At 42.9% G+C, this 18,514-nt stretch overlaps 1 protein-coding gene across 1 annotated transcript in view; it reads right to left on the bottom strand.

Moving 5' to 3' along the window:
* Positions 1-18,514, bottom strand: part of ACOXL (acyl-CoA oxidase like) — a 342,867-nt gene that overhangs the window by 180,685 nt on the left and 143,668 nt on the right. The window contains exon 11 of the mRNA XM_032410454.1: positions 12,052-12,168. Coding sequence (XP_032266345.1) covers positions 12,052-12,168 — 117 coding nt within the window. The remainder of the gene's footprint in view (positions 1-12,051; positions 12,169-18,514) is intronic.

Below are 18,514 nucleotides of genomic sequence, written 5' to 3'. Positions count from 1 at the left end.
GGTGGGTTTCTTATAGCAAGCATCTAGTTTAGTCTTGATTTTTTTATCATGTCTGACAATCAGCAAATTAAATAGGAGTGTTTAAACCATTTACACCTAATGTAATTATCAACATGATTGAGTTTGAAACTATTATCTTGCAATTTTTCCCTCTATTTATCCCATATGTTCTTTGTTCTCTTTTCCCTCTGCTCCTGTCTTCTTTTGATTAATTGCTTTAGGTTTTAGTATTCCACTGTTAGAGTTTTAGCTATGTTACTTTTATGTTTTATAGTGATTTTTATGGTCTAAAATATGCATCTTTAACTTAACATGTTCTTCCTTCAAATAATGTTATACCACTTCTCAGATAATCAAAGAACCTTACAATAATACAACAATACACTTCCATTTCATTCTCCCATCCACAGTGCTACTGTTGAAATTATTTAATATCTATCTACCTATCTATCTATATCTTCTACATATGTTATAAAATTCATTGCTATTTTTGCTTTAAATAAACAATTTATCTTCTTACCTTATCAACATTATTGAGGATAATTTATTTTACAATAGACTGCATTCATTCAAAGCATGCCATTTAACGAATTTTGACAACTGTACATACCCATGAGAATAATATTAGAATCAAGCTACAGAACATTTCCAATACCTTCCAAAAAATGCCTCATGCCTTTTTACAGTCTATTCCTCCTTCCTTGACTGATCCTCATCTCCAGTCAACCACTAACCCACTGTTTGTTACTAGAGATTAGTTTACATTTTATGTAAATAAGATTATACAGTATGTTATGTCTTGCTTCTTTCCATCAGCACATTGTTTTTGAGATTCATCCATACTGTAGCATGTATTAGTAGCTGTTCCTTTTTATTGCTGACTAGAATTCCATTCTATGCAATGCATATATTACATTTCATTTTTGCATTCACTGTTGATGAACATTTTGCTTGTTTCCAGTTTAGGGCTATTACAAAGAAAACACTATGGAATTTCATGTAAAAATCTTAGAGGAGACATATGTCTTTATTTTCCTTCAGTAAATATGTAGGAGGGAAGTGACTGGGTCATATGGTAGATATATTTTTAACTTTTTAAGAAACTGCCAGTTTTCCAAAGTGGTTGTGCAATTTTACATTCCTACCCACAGTGTAGGAGAGTTCTAGTTGTTTCCACGTCTGCCAATAATTGGTCTTTTTAACATTAGTCAATCTAGTGGATATGTAATGGTGTATCTTCATGGTTTGAATTTGCATTTCCCTGATAACTAGCATCTTTTCATGTATGCATTGGCTGATCATTCATATATTTTCTTTTGTCAAGTGTCCACCTGAATCTTTTGTACATATTCTATTGGCTTGCTCATCTAATTTTTAGTTGAATTGTATTTTCAGTGTTACTGCATATTCTAGATAATATCCCAGTGTCAGATATATGTATTGCAAACATTTCCTCCCATTCTGTGGCTTGCCTTTTCATTTCCTTAATGACAAAATCAATTTTGGCTCAAGGTATTTATTTACCTGTTTCCATCCATAGGATAATCTTGCAATGTCTGAATATCCTTGTTTCCTTAATGAAACCTGAACATGCAAAAGTTGTTGCACTGGGCCTCATTCTACAGCAAATAGGCAAGTCTGCTATCAAACCTCATAACTGAAACCATTGAGTTGAGACAAATGGAAAAACAGGGAAACCATCATTTGTTTAACTGGCACTTAGATGAAGAAAAACCGAATTGTATTGAGCAACTACTATAAGCAAAGAGCTTCTGCATTTATCATCTAACTTCATCCTCATGACAACCCCATGAAATAGGAAATCATATCCCCACTTTACAGGTGGGGAAACAGAGGTCCAGCTGAGATTACATACCTAAATCAAGGTCTCCCAGAGCAGGACAGAGCTAGGATTCAAACCCAGGACTCTCTAGTCCTAAACATCATGCTCTTTTCATGACAAATAATGTGTCAGTGCCCTGAGAAAGTTTATAGCATTCTCAGTCTATGCTATAGTACCATTACCCATGTCCTGGACTGTGACTGCCATACAATGGTTCTCAGAGAATCCCAGAGCTGACCATTTTTAAAAAATGTATATATGACTCCCTGCTGACACACAGCCCTAGACCTTGCCTAGGGTAGAAATGGGTGAGAAATAAGAAATAAATAGGCTTTAAGAAAAGAAAGACTCATGAGACTCTCTCCTAGCTATCTATCTATATCTTCTACATATGTTATAAAATTCATTGCAAAGAAGTCTGGTGAGATTTCTTTGCAATGCTGGCCTGTGATTTTACTTAAAACTCTCAGGACATGGGCCCTGCTGAGGGAGAGCCTCCATCTGCCAGACAGAGAGGTGCCCCCAATGACTCTTATTCTTTATCATACCCCATGTCTCCTTGCAAAGAGGAACTGAGAAGCCTTCTGAATGCAGGGTATGTTAGAGTCCAGAAGGTACATATCTTATGAAAATCTGATATAAGAAACTTAGAGTGACCCAGAAGATAAATTAAGATTTCAGGATTCTGTGGAAAAATTATTCATTTCTAAATATGTTTCTTTTATAGGCAATGCCTCTAGAAATGTGAGGTATTTGTTTACAGGTTACATCCACTTGAATTATTAGAACCCACCCTCACGGTAAGATTCAGGAGAAATGCAGATAGAGTATCTCTAAAACTGTTAAGTCAGTGAGAGGGCAGGATTCAATTTACAAAAGTCTGCTTTACATAAAAACAGCAAGTAAGACTTTGGGGCAATAAGATTTCAGGATTATATTAAAAACACAGTTCAATGCACAAATGGTGGTGTTCATTTGCTGAAGAATATCTTAACACCCATCCTGAACTCCATTCTTTGACAGGGACAGGACTTTCGTGAGTTTTTGAAACCATGAAGTGTCATTCTGTCCATTCATTTATTCCATAAATATTAATGAAATCTTACTTTGTGTCAGGCACAGTTCTAGGTGCTATGGAAACATCAATTAAAAAACAAAGAGAAACTTGATGAGTTGTCTTGCAGTGTTAAAGAAGTTACTAAAGACACTCTTGGGTATTTACCCCAAAGACACAGATGTAGTGAAAAGAAGGGCCATATGCACCCCAATGTTCATAGCAGCAATGTCCACAATAGCTAAACTGTGGAAAGAGCCGAGATGCCCTTCAACAGATGAATGGATAAAGAAGATGTGGTCCATATATACAATGGAATATTACTCAGCCATCAGAACGGATGAATACTCAACTTTTACATCAACATGGATGGGACTGGAGGAGATTATGCTAAGTCAAATAAGTCAAGCAGACAAAGTCAATTATCATATGGTTTCACTTATTTGTGGAACATAAGGAATAGCATGGAGGACATTAGGAGAAGGAAGGGAAAAATGAAGGGGGGGAAATCGGAGGGAGAGATGAACCATGAGAGACTATGGACTCTGAGAAACAAACTGAGGGTTTTAGAGGGGAGGGGGGTGGGGGGATGGGTTAGCCCGGTGATGGACATTAAGGAGGACACGTACTGCATGGAGCACTGGGTGTTACATGAAAACATTGAATCGTGGATCACCAAACTAATGATGTATTGCATGGTGATTAACATAACATAATAAAATTAAATTTAAAAAAAAGAAGTTACTAAGGACAGTGCGTGATACATGATAAGCAATTGGATATGTGTTAGTTATTGTTGGAATTTCATTCTTAAAGATGTTGGGTAAAAAGAGATTGCCAGAGATAATGACTAAATTCAACTGAAAGCTAACAGCGACCGTGCTGTGGCCCCTCCTGGCCCAGAACCCAGCCTGGGCTACCTCAGCCACCCATTTGACCTGGAATAAATAAGAGGCAAGGCAGACCCAAAATATTCCTTTTGGCTGATACACTTAAAATACTGACATTAAAAGCTAGGAAGTTCATTTTTGTAGCAAATTCCACTAAATGATTCCCAGGAGAGGTATCAGCTACCAACTGCCCTGACCAGCTAGCTCTTGGACTAACTCCTTCACATCATGGAACTTCTGCTTCAGGGACCAACAGAAAGTTTGGAAGCAAAGCTCCAAACAACCTCATGGCCAAGTGTGATGTAATGACACAAGGCAATTTCATTCAGGTCAGTTGAAGCAACCTGTGCAGAGAGCCAGGCACTCTTAGATGTGGAGATGTCAAATTAAGGATCCACAATTTCTATGCACAAAGAATTCACAACCATAATCCAAGAGTAACAGTACAATGATAAGAGGGGCCTGGCTGCAGCAAGAAGCTTATCAGGGAGCTCCTTATTCTAGGAGAGACTCAGAGAAGGTATCTTGGAGGAGATGACATCCTGAACTAGATCTCAAAAGATGACTATGAACTGCCAGGGGAAGGAAGACAAAGATGTGAGAGATGTATGTGGAGACAAGGTGGGGAGGCTGCTTGTGAGGAAAGCTGAAGTAGGGCAGGGCTGAGTACGGAGCTCAATGTGGAGGAGAGAAGACACAGAGGTGGAGTGGAGTTGTCAGGGGCCAGGCAGAGGAAGGTGATCCAAGGCCGCAGGAGGGAGCTTAAGTTTATCCAGTACAGAAGACACTGGGAGGCCTTGGGAGGGTCCCAGCAGTCAAGTGGGAGTTCAGATTCTATTTAGGTGTGGTTGCTTGTGGAGGATGGATTTGATGAGGACCAGGCTACATGTGAGGGGCAGGGCACATGAAGGGGAGCTGGGTAGGGCCCAGGTGAGGTAAGAAGGAGGGAGGGCCTTGAGTAATCTTCATGTGGGAGGCAAACTCTCCAGAATGTGGTAATTGGTGGGGTGGGGGAGGACAATTGAGTCTCAGGGGTGATAGCAAGTAACAACAACCGACACTTACTGAGCACTAATGGCCACCACAGGAGGTGTTCTACCATCACAGTCAGTGGATAAGAACATAGAGAGCATGAGCCAGGCAGTGCAGTATACATGTCCAGCAAGACCCACATGCCAAGTGCCCACCAGGGTGCCCCTGAGCCAGGAAGCATGCAGGGCGCCATCGGCACTCAGCCGTGGGAAGCAGGTCTTGGCTATCCTGGGCCCCAGGGGAAGAGGTTAACAAGAAACCTAAGGGTGGCACCCATGGCCAAAGGCAGAAAACAGGAATCCTACCCAGTCACACGTGCCACTCAAGCAGGACTGTTGGCTGCTGAGTCCTCAGGGCCTGGAAATGTGCCTGACACAACGGTCATGTAATAAAGGGAGGAGGAGACGTGTCTGCCAGCTCTGGAGGGGGTGGGCAGGGAGAAAAGCCCTGGCAGCCTCCTCAGGAGCCCATCATCTTTCTCAGAGGCTCTCACCACGCCAGCCCTTACTTCATCAGTCAGTCCCACTGCCCAGCAGCTGAGCAGCCAGTGGGGAGAAGGGTCCCATCCCTTCCTGGACTGAACAAGCCCCAAAAGACATCAAGTTTCCTTCCCTCCTTGTTAAAGGCAAGACAATGTGAGTGATGCAGAGTGGCGCTGGTTGGGCTCACTAGGGGCTAGACAGGTCCTCCCTGTCTCCAGGCCTATGGAGGCAATTGGGAAGCAAGGGAATAAGGACAAGGGTGAGTAGCCTGCCGACCTGCTACTGCCAAGCCCCAGACAAGGCACTGCATGCCCCATGTGGCAGGGACCATGTCTGACTCCAGCACTAGCCTAGTAAGCAGGGCCACTAGATTTGACAAACAGAAACAGAGGATACCCGTTTAAATGTGAATTTCAGATAAACAGTGCATAATTTCTAGTTTAAGTATTGGGATATACTTAGACTAAAAAATTGTCCATTGGACATCTAAAATTCAAATTTGGGTGACTGTATTTTACCTGGTAAACCTACTAGCAAGGTACCCTGTAGTTACTGAATACATAAACACACGTGCCCTGGAAGAAGCCATCCCACCTCATTTCTATTACCTGCCTTTAACCGTGAAGTGAAGCTCTAACTATTCATGTTTTATCACATTAGAAGGGAGGAGAGGCAGGGCCAGCTGACTTAGCTGGTGGTCTGTTTTTCTTGCTCACCTAACTCCAGACCCATACACTTAAGTTCTAGACTACTCTCATGAGTATTTCTCTGTGCTTGAGGAGGACCCAGCACATTGAATAAACATCTACTTCATCAAAGTTGAGGTTACCCAGACCCTGACACTTGAAGCCAGTTGATTGGCAGCACTGTGCCCTTGGGAATTTGGAGGTAGGGCCTAGAAGCAAGGTCTGATAACCTTTTTAAAAAAATGGGTGTGGGGCGCCTGGGTGGCTCAGTTGGTTAAGCGACTGCCTTCGGCTCAGGTCATGATCCTGGAGTCCCTGGATCGAGTCCCGCATCGGGCTCCCTGCTCGGCAGGGAGTCTGCTTCTCCCTCTGACCCTCCCCCCTCTCATGTGCTTGCTCTCTCTCATTCTCTCTCTCTCAAATAAATAAATAAAAAATCTTTAAAAAAAAAAAATGGGTGTGAAGTGGGGAGAGGTATACTTAGTATAAGATTTTGCCACGTTACAACCAGGTTCATTGAACTATTTCCTCACAAGTCAGAGAAGGGGCAACAGGGGCTATAAACTAGAGAGAAACAGGAAAGCCAGAATATGTCAGAGAAAACACTGGCTTCTCTCTGGGCTTGTTTTAAAACACAGAAAACCTCTTCCCCCTGATGAAGTGTTTCTTCCAGAAGATTCCAATAACCAGGTTTTCAGTGGGTCAACCCCCTGCTGCAATGGGGGATACAGAAGGAAACAAAGAGGGAGGAGCAACAGAACCACAATGGGGACCCTGAGCAAGGCCAGAAACCACAGAGGGTGCAAAGGCGGTGAAGGTCAGGAAAATCTGGAAGGTCCTAGGGTCAATTAGATTGACAGCTTGATGAGGCGTGGACCTGACCCTGTCCTGTTCAGTACTGTGTTACCCCTGCATGGCACGTGGTAAGGATCCTGTGATTTTTTTTTTTTAGGATTCCATGATTGTTTATTAATTAATTTCCATTAATCACCTTTCATTTCTCCCCTTGAAACCTTAAGCTAGGATTGTGACTTCTCTATTTCTCTGATGTTGGCATTTGGAGGGTATCTCCCTAAAATCAAGAGAAACTTTAATGTTTACTAATAGTAGCAATATAGCACTTATAAAATCAAGGTAAATTAAGCTTAAATCAAACTAAAAACTAAATAGAGCTGAAGAAAAAGGCAACATGCTGTATATATCACACTTCTGTCATACATAAAGATGCATGTGTATATACTTGTATATATAAACTTATAAATGTAGAATATAGGGCAACTCTTTGTTATGTGGTCTATTAACTTCTTGTGTCATGGATTGTGAATAGTGGACAAAGAAGTCAATGTGTAGATACTCCTGCCTTTTTGTAATAGTTACAAATAAACCACTGGGTTTATTCAAAGAAGAGTTTTATTTTCCTTTGCCATGCAAGTGAAAAATTATCAGGTTTCATATCAGGTTATTTTGATCCACTTTAAGTCTTCGTAATAATTTAATATTGCTGCCTTTTATCTGTAGTGAAGTTTATTTCCAGGTCACACTAAGAAGCTTCCCAAAAAGCTCCTGTGATTCTCAACTCTGTTCAGTAGAATCACCTAAGTAGCTTAAATACACATACTCCAGATTCTTAGGAAAAAGAAATACAGGTAAAAGCTGAGAAGAGATAAAATGAAATACTAAAAAAATACTCAATAACTCCCCTCAAAAGAAAGAATTATAGTCTTAGAAGTTTACATTATCTATAAAGTGGTATAATACCAATTCAAGGTGGGTACTGGCAAGATAAGGATGCATATTACAATACTTACAGTATTCACTAGGAAAAAGAAAGAGGGAATGAAAAACCAAGAAAAGACAGAACAGAGCAAGTAACAAAATGCTAGACTTATTAGGAATTACAGTAAATAAAAATGAGCTTAACATTCCAAATTAAAAGATTATCAAATTGGATAAAAAGTAGGACCTCACCATACGTTATTTATAAACATCTCACAATGGCACATGTAGGTTGATATAATGACAGATCGGTTAAAATAAAAGGGTGGGAAGAGATAGACCATGAAAACAATAGGCATTAGAAAACTGGTACGGTTATAACAATAGCAAAGAAAGTAGACTTCAAGACAAAAAAAAATTACCAGAAACAAAGAGAAACATTTAATGAATATAACAGGCTAAATTCCTCTAGAAGACATAATAACCCAAAATCTGAAGGTGCTAAATAACAAAGCTTAAAAATACACAAAACAAAGTTAGCAGAAATTTTTTTAATACTACAGTTTTATTTTCTAAAGAAAGGTTTTAGACCAATGAGCTAGAAGCTAGAAAAAGAAAGCAAATTAATCCCCAACTAAACAGAACTGAGAAAATAATAAAGACAAGAAATTAAATCAATAACAGAAAATGGACAAAAATGTAAGAAAAGCATTCAATACAAAAGTATATTATTTGAAAAGATTAACAAAACTGATAAACGTCTAGAAAAATTGACCCCTAAAAAAAGCCAAAAACTATATTAGGAATAAGAAGGGTCATCACTACAGCTCCTATAGACACTAATATTATAATAAGGAAATATTATTAACAACTTAGATACATTTTTACAAATTAGAGGAAAAGGACAAATTCCTGGAAAAACACAAATTAACAAAACTGAGAGAGAAGAACTTGGTAATCTTAAGATTCATATTTGTTAAGGAAGTTAACAGAGTAATCAAAAATCTTCCTATTAAAAAAAAATGTCCAGATGGCTTCTTAGTAAATACTACCAAATCTAAGAAATAATACCAATCTTGTAAAAACTCCTTGAGAAAATATAGGAGAAGGGACCACTTTCCTAGTCACATTATGAGGACAGTATAACCCTTATACCAAAACCTAATAAGGACATCTCAAAGGAAAGAAAATTATACTCTTCACAAGTATAAACACAAAAATCCTTATACAAATATTACCAATTTGTATCCAATAATATAAAAATATTATAATACATTATGACCAAGGACTTAAAAGAATGCAAATCAGCCTCAGCATTTGAAAAGTAATCAATGTAACTCATTTCATTAATAGAATGAAGAAATCTCACATGAACAGCTAAATAGATAGAGGGAAAAATTAAGTCAAAATCCAACATCCATGATAAAAGTATTCAGCCAACTAGGAGTAGAAGGGAACTTCCTCAGCCTATTAAAAGGCACCCACAGGGCACCTGGGTGGCTCAGTTGTTAAGCGTCTGCCTTCGGCTCGGGTCATGATCCCAGAGTCCTGGGATCAAGCCCCGCGTCAGGTTCCCTGGACCGCGGGGAGCCTGCTTCTCCCTCTCCCACTCCCCCTGCTTGTGTTCCCTCTCTCGCTATGCCTCTCTCTGTCAAAAAATAAATAAAAAATCTTAAAAAAAAAAAACAAAGGCACCCACAAAAATCCTGCAGTGAATTTTCACACTTAATGGGGAAATACTGAATGCTTATTCTCTAAAATCTGGAACAAAATAAGGATGTTCACTCTCACCATCGCTATTCAATATTGTAACGGAGGTCTTAGACAGTCCAACAAGACAAGAAAAAAGAATTTTTAAAAGGCATAAATATTGGCAAGGAAGAAGTAAAACTCTCTTCATGTACATGTGATATGATTATATATAGAGAAAATATACTAGAGCTAATAAGTGAATTTAGTGAGAATATAGGAGGTCAATATAAAAGATTCAATTACATTTCTATATGACATTAAGAAACAATTGGTAATTAAATTTTAAAAAGCAATTCCATTTGAATAAATTTAGTAAAAAATGTGAAAGATCCCTACACTGTAAACTATAAAATATGTGAAGAAAAATTAAATTCCTATATAAATAGAGAGATAAACCATCTTCTTGGATTTGAAAGACCCAGCACTGCCAAATTGCTTAATAGATTCCAAGCAATCACAAAACAATCAGGCTTTTTGTTTAAAAAACAAACAAACCTGATAAGCAGGTCCAAAATTGTATATGGAAATGCAAAGTGCCCAGACAAGTTAAAACAGCCAAGATAATTTGGAATAAGAGCAAACTTGATGACTCATACAACCTGATTTTTTGGTAACAGTTTTGAGATACTTAAAATATCTCAGTTTATCGAGTAACCAGAACTCCCATGCATTGCTCAAATGAGTATAAAATGGTACTACCTCTCTGAAAAATGGCAGTTTCTATAAAGTTAGACATTCACATACCCAATTACCCAGCAAGTCCTCTCTAGGTATTTACCCTAAGAAAAATGAAAGACTTTTACAAGAATATCCACTGTGTCTTATTCACTGCAGCTTAAAGACCAGACACAACCCAAATGTTCAGCCCTGGGAGAATGGATTAAAAAATTGTGGTTAATTCATTTAATGTTACTACTCAGCACTAAAAATTAAAAAAGTATCAACAACATTGAGGAACATTAAGACATTATGTTGAATGAAATAAAGTGGACAAAAAATACATACTGTGTGTTCCCATTTACATGAAGTTTAAGAATTGACCAAAGTAAGCTATGGGGCTAGAACTCACAAAGGTAGTTGTCCCTGCTGTGGCGGTGAGGTGAGGACCAACTGCAAAGATGGAAATGTTTTATATTTGGTTTGAGTGTTCATTACACAGGGGTATATGCTTGTCATTGAACTATACCCTAAAATCTGTACATTTTACCATATGCAAATTAAATCTCAAAAAGCATTCAAAAATACTTTAAGAGGTTGGATATGAGTGATTCACATTTTCTTCTGGGTGGCTTAGATCGATTGATCTTTGTGTTACCTGAAGCTCAGTCTGCAGGATTTGCTGTTTAAGAACCCTGGAATCCCAGGCTTGAGTGCAGAGGTGCGCCCAGCCAAGCCCCTCCCGGGCAGGCCAGCGTAGCCAGGCAGCCCCACAAGCCAGCAGCACACCAGATTGGCAGGGCCTCCCTGATTACCTTCCTTATATCAACCCTGACACCAGCTTAGCCATCGGTGCAGTAAATTTCAGACATATGCCAATTCTAAATTACTCAGAAATTAATACCCTATGAAGCAGGATTGCATAGGGAGGAAAGAACACAAGATAAGGGTCCAAAGTTTGGAGTTATATTCCCAGTGCATCTATTCCCAGGCCCTGTGATCTTAGGCAAATCCCCAATTTTCTGATCGTTAGAAGATGGGATGACACACAACTGCCCAGGCAACCCCCCCCAGGCTTTGAGGAAGAATAGCTGAGAGGCATAGATGGAAGCCTGCTATAAAATGCAAAGCTCCAAGTGAATTTATAGTACTATTGCCGCTGTTTTATTCAATAGCCTGACTCCTACCTCCCTCCCTACACACGCATACACCGTGACCTATTTTTGAAAACTTTAAATTAAAACCTTTGTCAGGGATGCCTGAGTGGCTCAGTCGTTAAGCGTCTGCCTTCAGCTCAGGTCATGATCCCAGGGTCCTGGGATCGAGCCCCGCATTGGGCTCCCTGCTCAGCGGGAAGCCTGCTTCTCCCTCTCCCACTCCCCCTGCTTGTGTTCCCTCTCTCGCTGTGTCTCTCTCTGTCAAATAAATAAATAAAATCTTTAAAACCTTTGTCAGAGGTAGAGAAATATTAACAGCCAAGTCTGTTTCTTTCAGAAACTGTGGAGAAATGCTGGTTCACGGCTTCTCAAATTCACTGTGGGTCCCATCCACTTGGATATACAGACAATCAAGATTCGGATATCACTTTTAACCTGAGCATCAGATTTTTTTAAAGATTTTATTTATTTATTTATTTGAGAGAGAGAGAGAGAGCACATGAGAGGGGGGAGGGTCAGAGGGAGAAGCAGACTCCCTGCTGAGGAGGGAGCCTGCTGCGGGACTTGATCCGGGGACTCCAGGATCATGACCTGAGCCAAAGGCAGTCGCTTAACCAACTGAGCCACCCAGGCGCCCCATGAGCATCAGATTTTAACTACAGACGCTTTCCTGCTCCCAGTTAGAAGACGAAGCCCCTGCCTGCTTCTCTCCTCACTCCTTACTAATGCCAGGCAGGACCTCACACTCCTCTTTAGAAAGTAAACCCTGAGAGCCAACTCACCTGCTGGCGAAGGTCAAGGCCAAAGCTGTGGCCAGGTGAGGCATCAGCCGAAGGGTCTGTGTTTGGTGCTCAATGATCTTGACTTCTTCCTTGGCTTTAGGCCCAAACTGCCTCCGGCTAGAGAGAATTAAGCAGACACAATTTTTACCAAAATTCAATAGGCAACTTCATTTCCTGAGCTAAACATGTCAAGCAGCCATTTGCCTTTCAAATACTTCAGGATACAGAATGCCTGAGTCTCCTAAAATGTGGTTAAGATAATTAGATATCAAAAGTTTCTTAGGACAGTCCAACAAAAAGCTTTTCAGCTCTTTTGGAAATTAATCTTCCCACCATGGAATATTTTTAAAGCAGCCTATCTATTTAACACACAGAGTAATTTTTACTCCTTAACATTTACATGGCATTTCATGTTCCAAGTGCCCTGTGATCATTAATTATTCAGCTTTTAAGCTTGTGACATAATTAATAGGACAGGAGCAATATCCTAGGACATATTTCAAAAGGACATTCTCAACAATAAGGGAACGCTAACCCTGGTGCTCCTGTCGGATTCACAGGCAGGTCATTACTTTCAGCCCACCTAAATCCCCCCTGCAGTTCCGCACAGAAAGGTGTCCACATCCTGCCTTAAATCCTGTGCTCTAGGAACAGCGGCTGCGTCTCGCTCTGAGGCAGTGGTACCGGGCGAACGAAGGCCTTCCTCAGAGCGGTTCACGAAGTGGCGTGGGATTACCCCCACAGGCAACACCCATGGACTAATCCCCCGGAATCCCTCGGCAGCAGACTGCAAAGAGCCGGGCCTGTCGGCAGTCACCCCCTCCCCAGCCCTGGGCTTGGCAGCCTCCTATCTTTGAACATCTCTGACCTTCATACTGATTTTTGAAAGAACATCTCACACACACATGCCTGCAAACACACACACACACAGATGCGTGCACATACAGGCACGTCCACACAGGTACACACGGTGCTCTATTATCCACCAGGCAGAGCAGGCTCGTGCTTCAGGCACCAGTGAAGTGAGGACACCTATCTATCCCTCACAAGGAGAGATGGGAAACAGCAATGCTTAAGAACGTTTATATTTGATAGACTTTCTTAAACATAACTTGATGCTTTAATATTGTCTTTATTTGTTCTTAAAAGAAGGACACCGTGATCTTCTTAGTGCATACGATGCCTAGAATTCATAGTCCCTGTTGTGTGGGTGGGAGGGGGTAAGGACACGCATGACCAGAGGCACACCCAGGGGCGGCTGCTTTCGAGCTTTATGAGCGCAGGCCTGTTGTCTATGCGCACAAACTTCCCCAGGCGCAGTCTAACCACCCCGCAGTTGGTTGTACCAAGTGCCCTGTGATCATTAATTATTCAGCTTTTAAGTTTGTGACATAATTAATAGGACGGGAGCAATATCCCAGGACATATTTCAAAAGGACATTCTCAACAAGGAGGCAACGCTAACCCTGGTGCTCCTGTCGGATTCACAGGCAGGTCATTACTTTCAGCCCACCTAAATCCCCCCTGCAGTTCCGCACAGAAAGGTGTCCACATCCTGCCTGAGGATCACTCCCCAGCTTGGCCCTCGGTCCATCCCAGGGTTCTCCAGCACCAGCGGGGCACGGTGCCAAATGAGGCCTGACAGCCTGTAGGGAAACCTCTCAGCTTCTGCTGGAACACTGTGAAACCAGTGAGAAAACACAGATCCAACAATGGCATCATCCTGACGTCAGGTCATTTAAAATTCCATTTGTCCACACTCTCTTAACTTCTAATTTTGAATGCTATGTTTATCCTGTAGCTTTTTCTATGCTTGCCATGGCTAAAATTTTGTGTACTGAAGGTGTTCACTGCCACACGAGACTCACTCCTCTGGGGGACATTTACGCACCTGCTCTGTGTCAGCACCCCTTTAGGCTCTGGGTGCCCACCAGGGTCAAGGAGGCCAAGGCCCAGCCATTGAGCTCACAGCCCTGGACAGAGAGAGAACTAGACCAGGTGACATGGCAGGAGAGCCTTGCATGTACCGCCCCCACTCACCCCCCTCTGTCAATCACCAGTATTTCCTAATGTACTGCTAGAAGGAACTTCACCCACACAGCCCCAGGTATGGCCTCACCATACCTGATCACAACACCTTTTAGTTTTGGTTTTGCTATAAAATAATTACAATAGCAATACTGCTTTAGACAGCATCCCATCAAATTTTCTGTTTTTATGTGTGAAGTGTTTTGCCTTGGCCCCACACACAGCATGAATGAATGAATGAATTTTGCCAATGAAGAAATGTAGATGAAGCACAACATAGCGGCTCACTTAAGACCTCAGGGAAAGTCTTCAGATGCCAGATCTGACCCCTGACCTGGTGTGCCTCAGTTTCCCAATTCAGGCACACCTTCTAACTGTCCCATTTCCTCTTTGACCCTCATAGTTCAAGTAGGATGACAGGTGCAGAGCAGAAAGAGGCCACCAGGAGCCCACGTGGCAGGGCTCAGGCCTTTCCTTGTGCTGTTAGGGAGGAAGGAGTTTCGCTGGTGACTTGCTGCAGACTTAACAGGCAATTTCACAAAACTCGGGAGATTACACAAGACTCTGAATCTCCAGCTTTTCTTGAAAACTAGGAAGATCTGGCAGTTCTGGACCCCATTCCCATGATCTGATCCACTGGAGCTCAGAAGCTGCTGACTCCTCCGTTTGGGGCATGGCTGTTCCCCAGGGTCCCCAGAGCCCTTTCCGCTAGCTGACATTACCTGCAGGCCTGGGAGGCACTGAGTCTTCAACCCCTGCCGCAGGGGATTTCTTTTTTTCATCCACAATAAATTTACATCAGCATCCTAACCTGTTAATTAAGTTCTGGGATTATGATATACGGCCAGGTATAGGCATTCTCTATGAGTCTATGAATTCATTAACAGAACTAGAGAGCAAAACAGAACAGCTCTGGCCAGCTCATACAGCATGAAATCCAAATGCTTCAGCTTGGCATTCAAGAGCCTACTTTGGCCTTACTTGAGTGTCCCAACTGTTTTTCCTGCTAAGCCCCTTCAGACATTTCCCGTCCCGGGCCTCTGTCCAGGCAAGGCACTCAGCCAACCTCACTTGGCTGCCACACATCATATTTTTGGTGGCTTAGCCAAATGTCCTCTCCTCCCATTGACACTTTCTCCCATTCGTGACATGCCCCTTCAAAAACCAAACCAAACCAATCAAAGCAGGAAGCTACTTCTCCTCAGAATGCCCTGAGCATTTCACCTGTTATTCCTCCCCCATGGGAGCACTTCTACCTTTCATGCTGGTGTCATGTGCAACCTGTACTGACCACATGTTTTGATGCATTGCTTTCTGGAGCCTTCTTTACTGACCCTTGAGGGACTGGCCCTCCCAGGGCTAGCCAATGCCTACGGAGAGCAAAGGGCTACTCCGCCTGTCCATCTTTCACATGCAAACTCACCAATCCAGAGCCCACATCCCCAACCACCTCCTTTACCTTTTACACTGGGCCACTATCCCCCAGGGCTAGGTACCAGACAACAAGGGACAGCCCTTATGCTTCAGAGCCTTCTGAAATTATTCAAACTAGCCAATCCTAAACCTGCTTAGCCTGCTTGCCCTTCCTTCCCCATCCTTTCTCACAGAAACCACAATAAAAGCTCTTGTCCATGTTTCCCCCTTGCTCCTGGCTCTTAACCATCCCTGGTGCTTCCCCATCTGGCCTTGCATGGCCTGGCACACCCCTTCCTCTTGGGAACTGTAACAAGCTATCTTTTCAATGGCGGTCATCCCCTGATCTGTTGGCCTCACCATACCTGAACAACATTAAAATCTACCGGCCCAGCCTATTCTGTCTTGATGTGCCCCAGCTTGGCCAGGTGTGTGGACTCAGGAAAGAGAAGGCAAAATGACAGATGGAATGTCCCACCACCTCCCAGCAGTTCCAACCCAACTTCTCCACCCACCCACCATTCCATGTCTCCTTTGAAGGTTTACTTAGAGATGTCCCAATAAAAGGCCAATGGTCAGACACTGGAGTGCTGAGTGGGAGCCAGCAGGCAGTTAGGACAGGGATGGAAGAAGCAAAAAAGATGAGGAATCCACCCCGCCCTTATGCCCAACAGCCCACCCCACTGCTGGTTTGTTTTGTTTTGTTTTGTTGTTTTTTGTTTTTGTTTTTGTGCCAGGAACTAGAAGAAATGAGTGCGCAGAAGGCACACAGCACCACCCACCTTCCCTCCCTCTCTCTGGCCCAAGACAGTGACAGTCCCCAAAGCTTTGAGCTGAGGGTTCCCTCTGGCTCCTCACCCATCAGATGTGTTCTTTGGCTTCCCCAGGACAAAAGTGATACTAAAGTCTAGTGACCCTTCTCTTGCCCAGAGATGCAGCCAGAGGTCATCCCTGTGACTGCCACTATCAGCCTCCAAACTGGCAGCCTGGCTCCAACAGAGGCAGCAGAGAGAGGGGGCCTCAAGTCCCTGTGCGCTGAGAGGGCGTGGCCAGTGCAGACACCCTGCCCTGCCGCTGTGTGGTCACCCTCCTGTTTACGCTCTCAGACGCAGCAACGGCACTGAGGGTCGTGATGGTCCAGGCCCGACTTCTGGTTGCCAGCGTCCTGGCAGACTGCCCTGAACACGGCTCACAGGGCTGTAATCCCTGCAGCTGGCCAGCAATTACTGCCTGCCAGACGTTTTTACTGCTCCAGTTTATGATCTATATGGGCACAATATTCTTCCTGTCCTTTTCTGCCGCTAGGTTACTATTTTTCTTTAAAAACACATGTAAAGGCTATATTTTTCTCTGTAATCATAATTTTTATTTCAGTGCCGAAAAAGCCTCAAAGTCACTGAGCTCAAATTTTTCATGCTCTTTAAAAACAAAAAGTGATGCATGTGCACACAGCAACATCCATGCAAAAATAAAGCCGCAGTTCAGGGAATGCTGTGAATGATGCCATTTAAAATTATAGATTTGAAAAGCTATTTCTGGATTCCAGCAACTCATAAGGAATAGAGGAAACATTTATTTTGGGTTGTTTTATTTCATTCCCACTCAATTTTGAACTCGGCTGCTTAAAGCAACATTCATGGAAAGTGACACGGCTATTAATCACCAATGCAGCTACTGCACGCGCAGCCTCTGGGGGAGGCCATGCTGCCTGCCTTCCCATCTCCCTCTGGTCTCTTCTCCCAAAGGAGGCCAGTGACCTACTAAAAAGATAATTGCTTTGCATGTTCCCTGCTCTGCAGCATCATTGCCTCAGTCCACTCTGAATGACATCCAGTCAAATTGGAAGAAGGAGAGGAGATTTGTGGCTGGGCCTCGCCCTTGACCCTGAGACTTCTTGGTACAAGCTGGTTCACAGGCATCCCTGTTGCCAGAAAGAGGAAGGACAAAACCTTCCTCCCTCACTGTCAAAGTGCTGACCTCTGCAGACAAAAGCTGAGCAAATTCCTGGGCCCAAGCCACACTCCCTGTGGCCACCTTTCCTCATTAATCTCGGCCCCAGACAGGCTTCAAGGGAGCCTGTGAATGCCCCACAGATGGACCACTGCACCCCATTCCCACTGGTCCCCAACAGAGACTCTCCAACCCCTCAGAGAGCCCACAGCCCATCGATCCCTGTTTCTCCCCTTCTTTGAGATGCTCCTGGACATAGAAACCCACAGGGAAACTATGTTACAAAGGAGTCTATTTTAATGCCACAGGTTGGACCCAGCAGATTTGGTTCAGCTGTCCAGCCAAGATGTAAAAACCTGGTTTCTTATTTTTTTTTTTTTAAAGATTTTATGTATTTATTTGAGAGAGAGAATGAGAGAGAGAGAGCACATGAGAGGGGGGAGGGTCAGAGGGAGAAGCAGGCTCCTTGCTGAGCAGGGAGCCCGATGAGGGACTCTATCCCGGGACTCCAGGATCATGACCTGAGCTGAAGGCAGTCGCTTAACCAACTGAGCCACCCAGGCGCCCAAAACCTGGTTTCTTATTATCAAGTAATGTCAACAGACACCCCGACACCAAGCCTCCCCACACCCAATCCCAACCAACCCCACCCTGGGGTCAAGCTTGGGATTGTGGAAGGGGCCTGGCTGCACATAACTCTTGCTATTTTTTTTTTAAACTGAGCATTTAGTTTGTCCTTGGGTTCTGACAAAGCAATCCTGCATTAAAACATCAGGCTCTTTTTTTTTTTTTTCCTTTCTCAAAGGTTAACCAAATCAAAACCCCAGGAATATAAAGTCCCTCCCCAACAGAAAACCTGTAGGTCTAAAGTCATGGCCTGTGCCAGGCAGGGACTAACATTAGGCTACCCAGACTGCAAAGACTGTCCACCTTGTAAATTAGCACTGGAAGAGTAGTGCCAAATGGAGCAGGCTACAGAACCATAAGGGATTAGGATCAGGCCATTCCTCCCACCAGTAGATGGATGACCCCAGTGGAGACACCAGAAACCTTTCAGATAAGAGACAACACA

This window comes from Phoca vitulina, unplaced genomic scaffold, assembly GCF_004348235.1.
Source record: "Phoca vitulina isolate PV1807 unplaced genomic scaffold, GSC_HSeal_1.0 scaffold12, whole genome shotgun sequence".
NCBI classification, from domain to species: Eukaryota; Metazoa; Chordata; class Mammalia; order Carnivora; family Phocidae; genus Phoca; species Phoca vitulina.
Note: the sequence above shows the minus strand (reverse complement) of the source record. Positions and strands in the feature narration are given on the sequence as shown.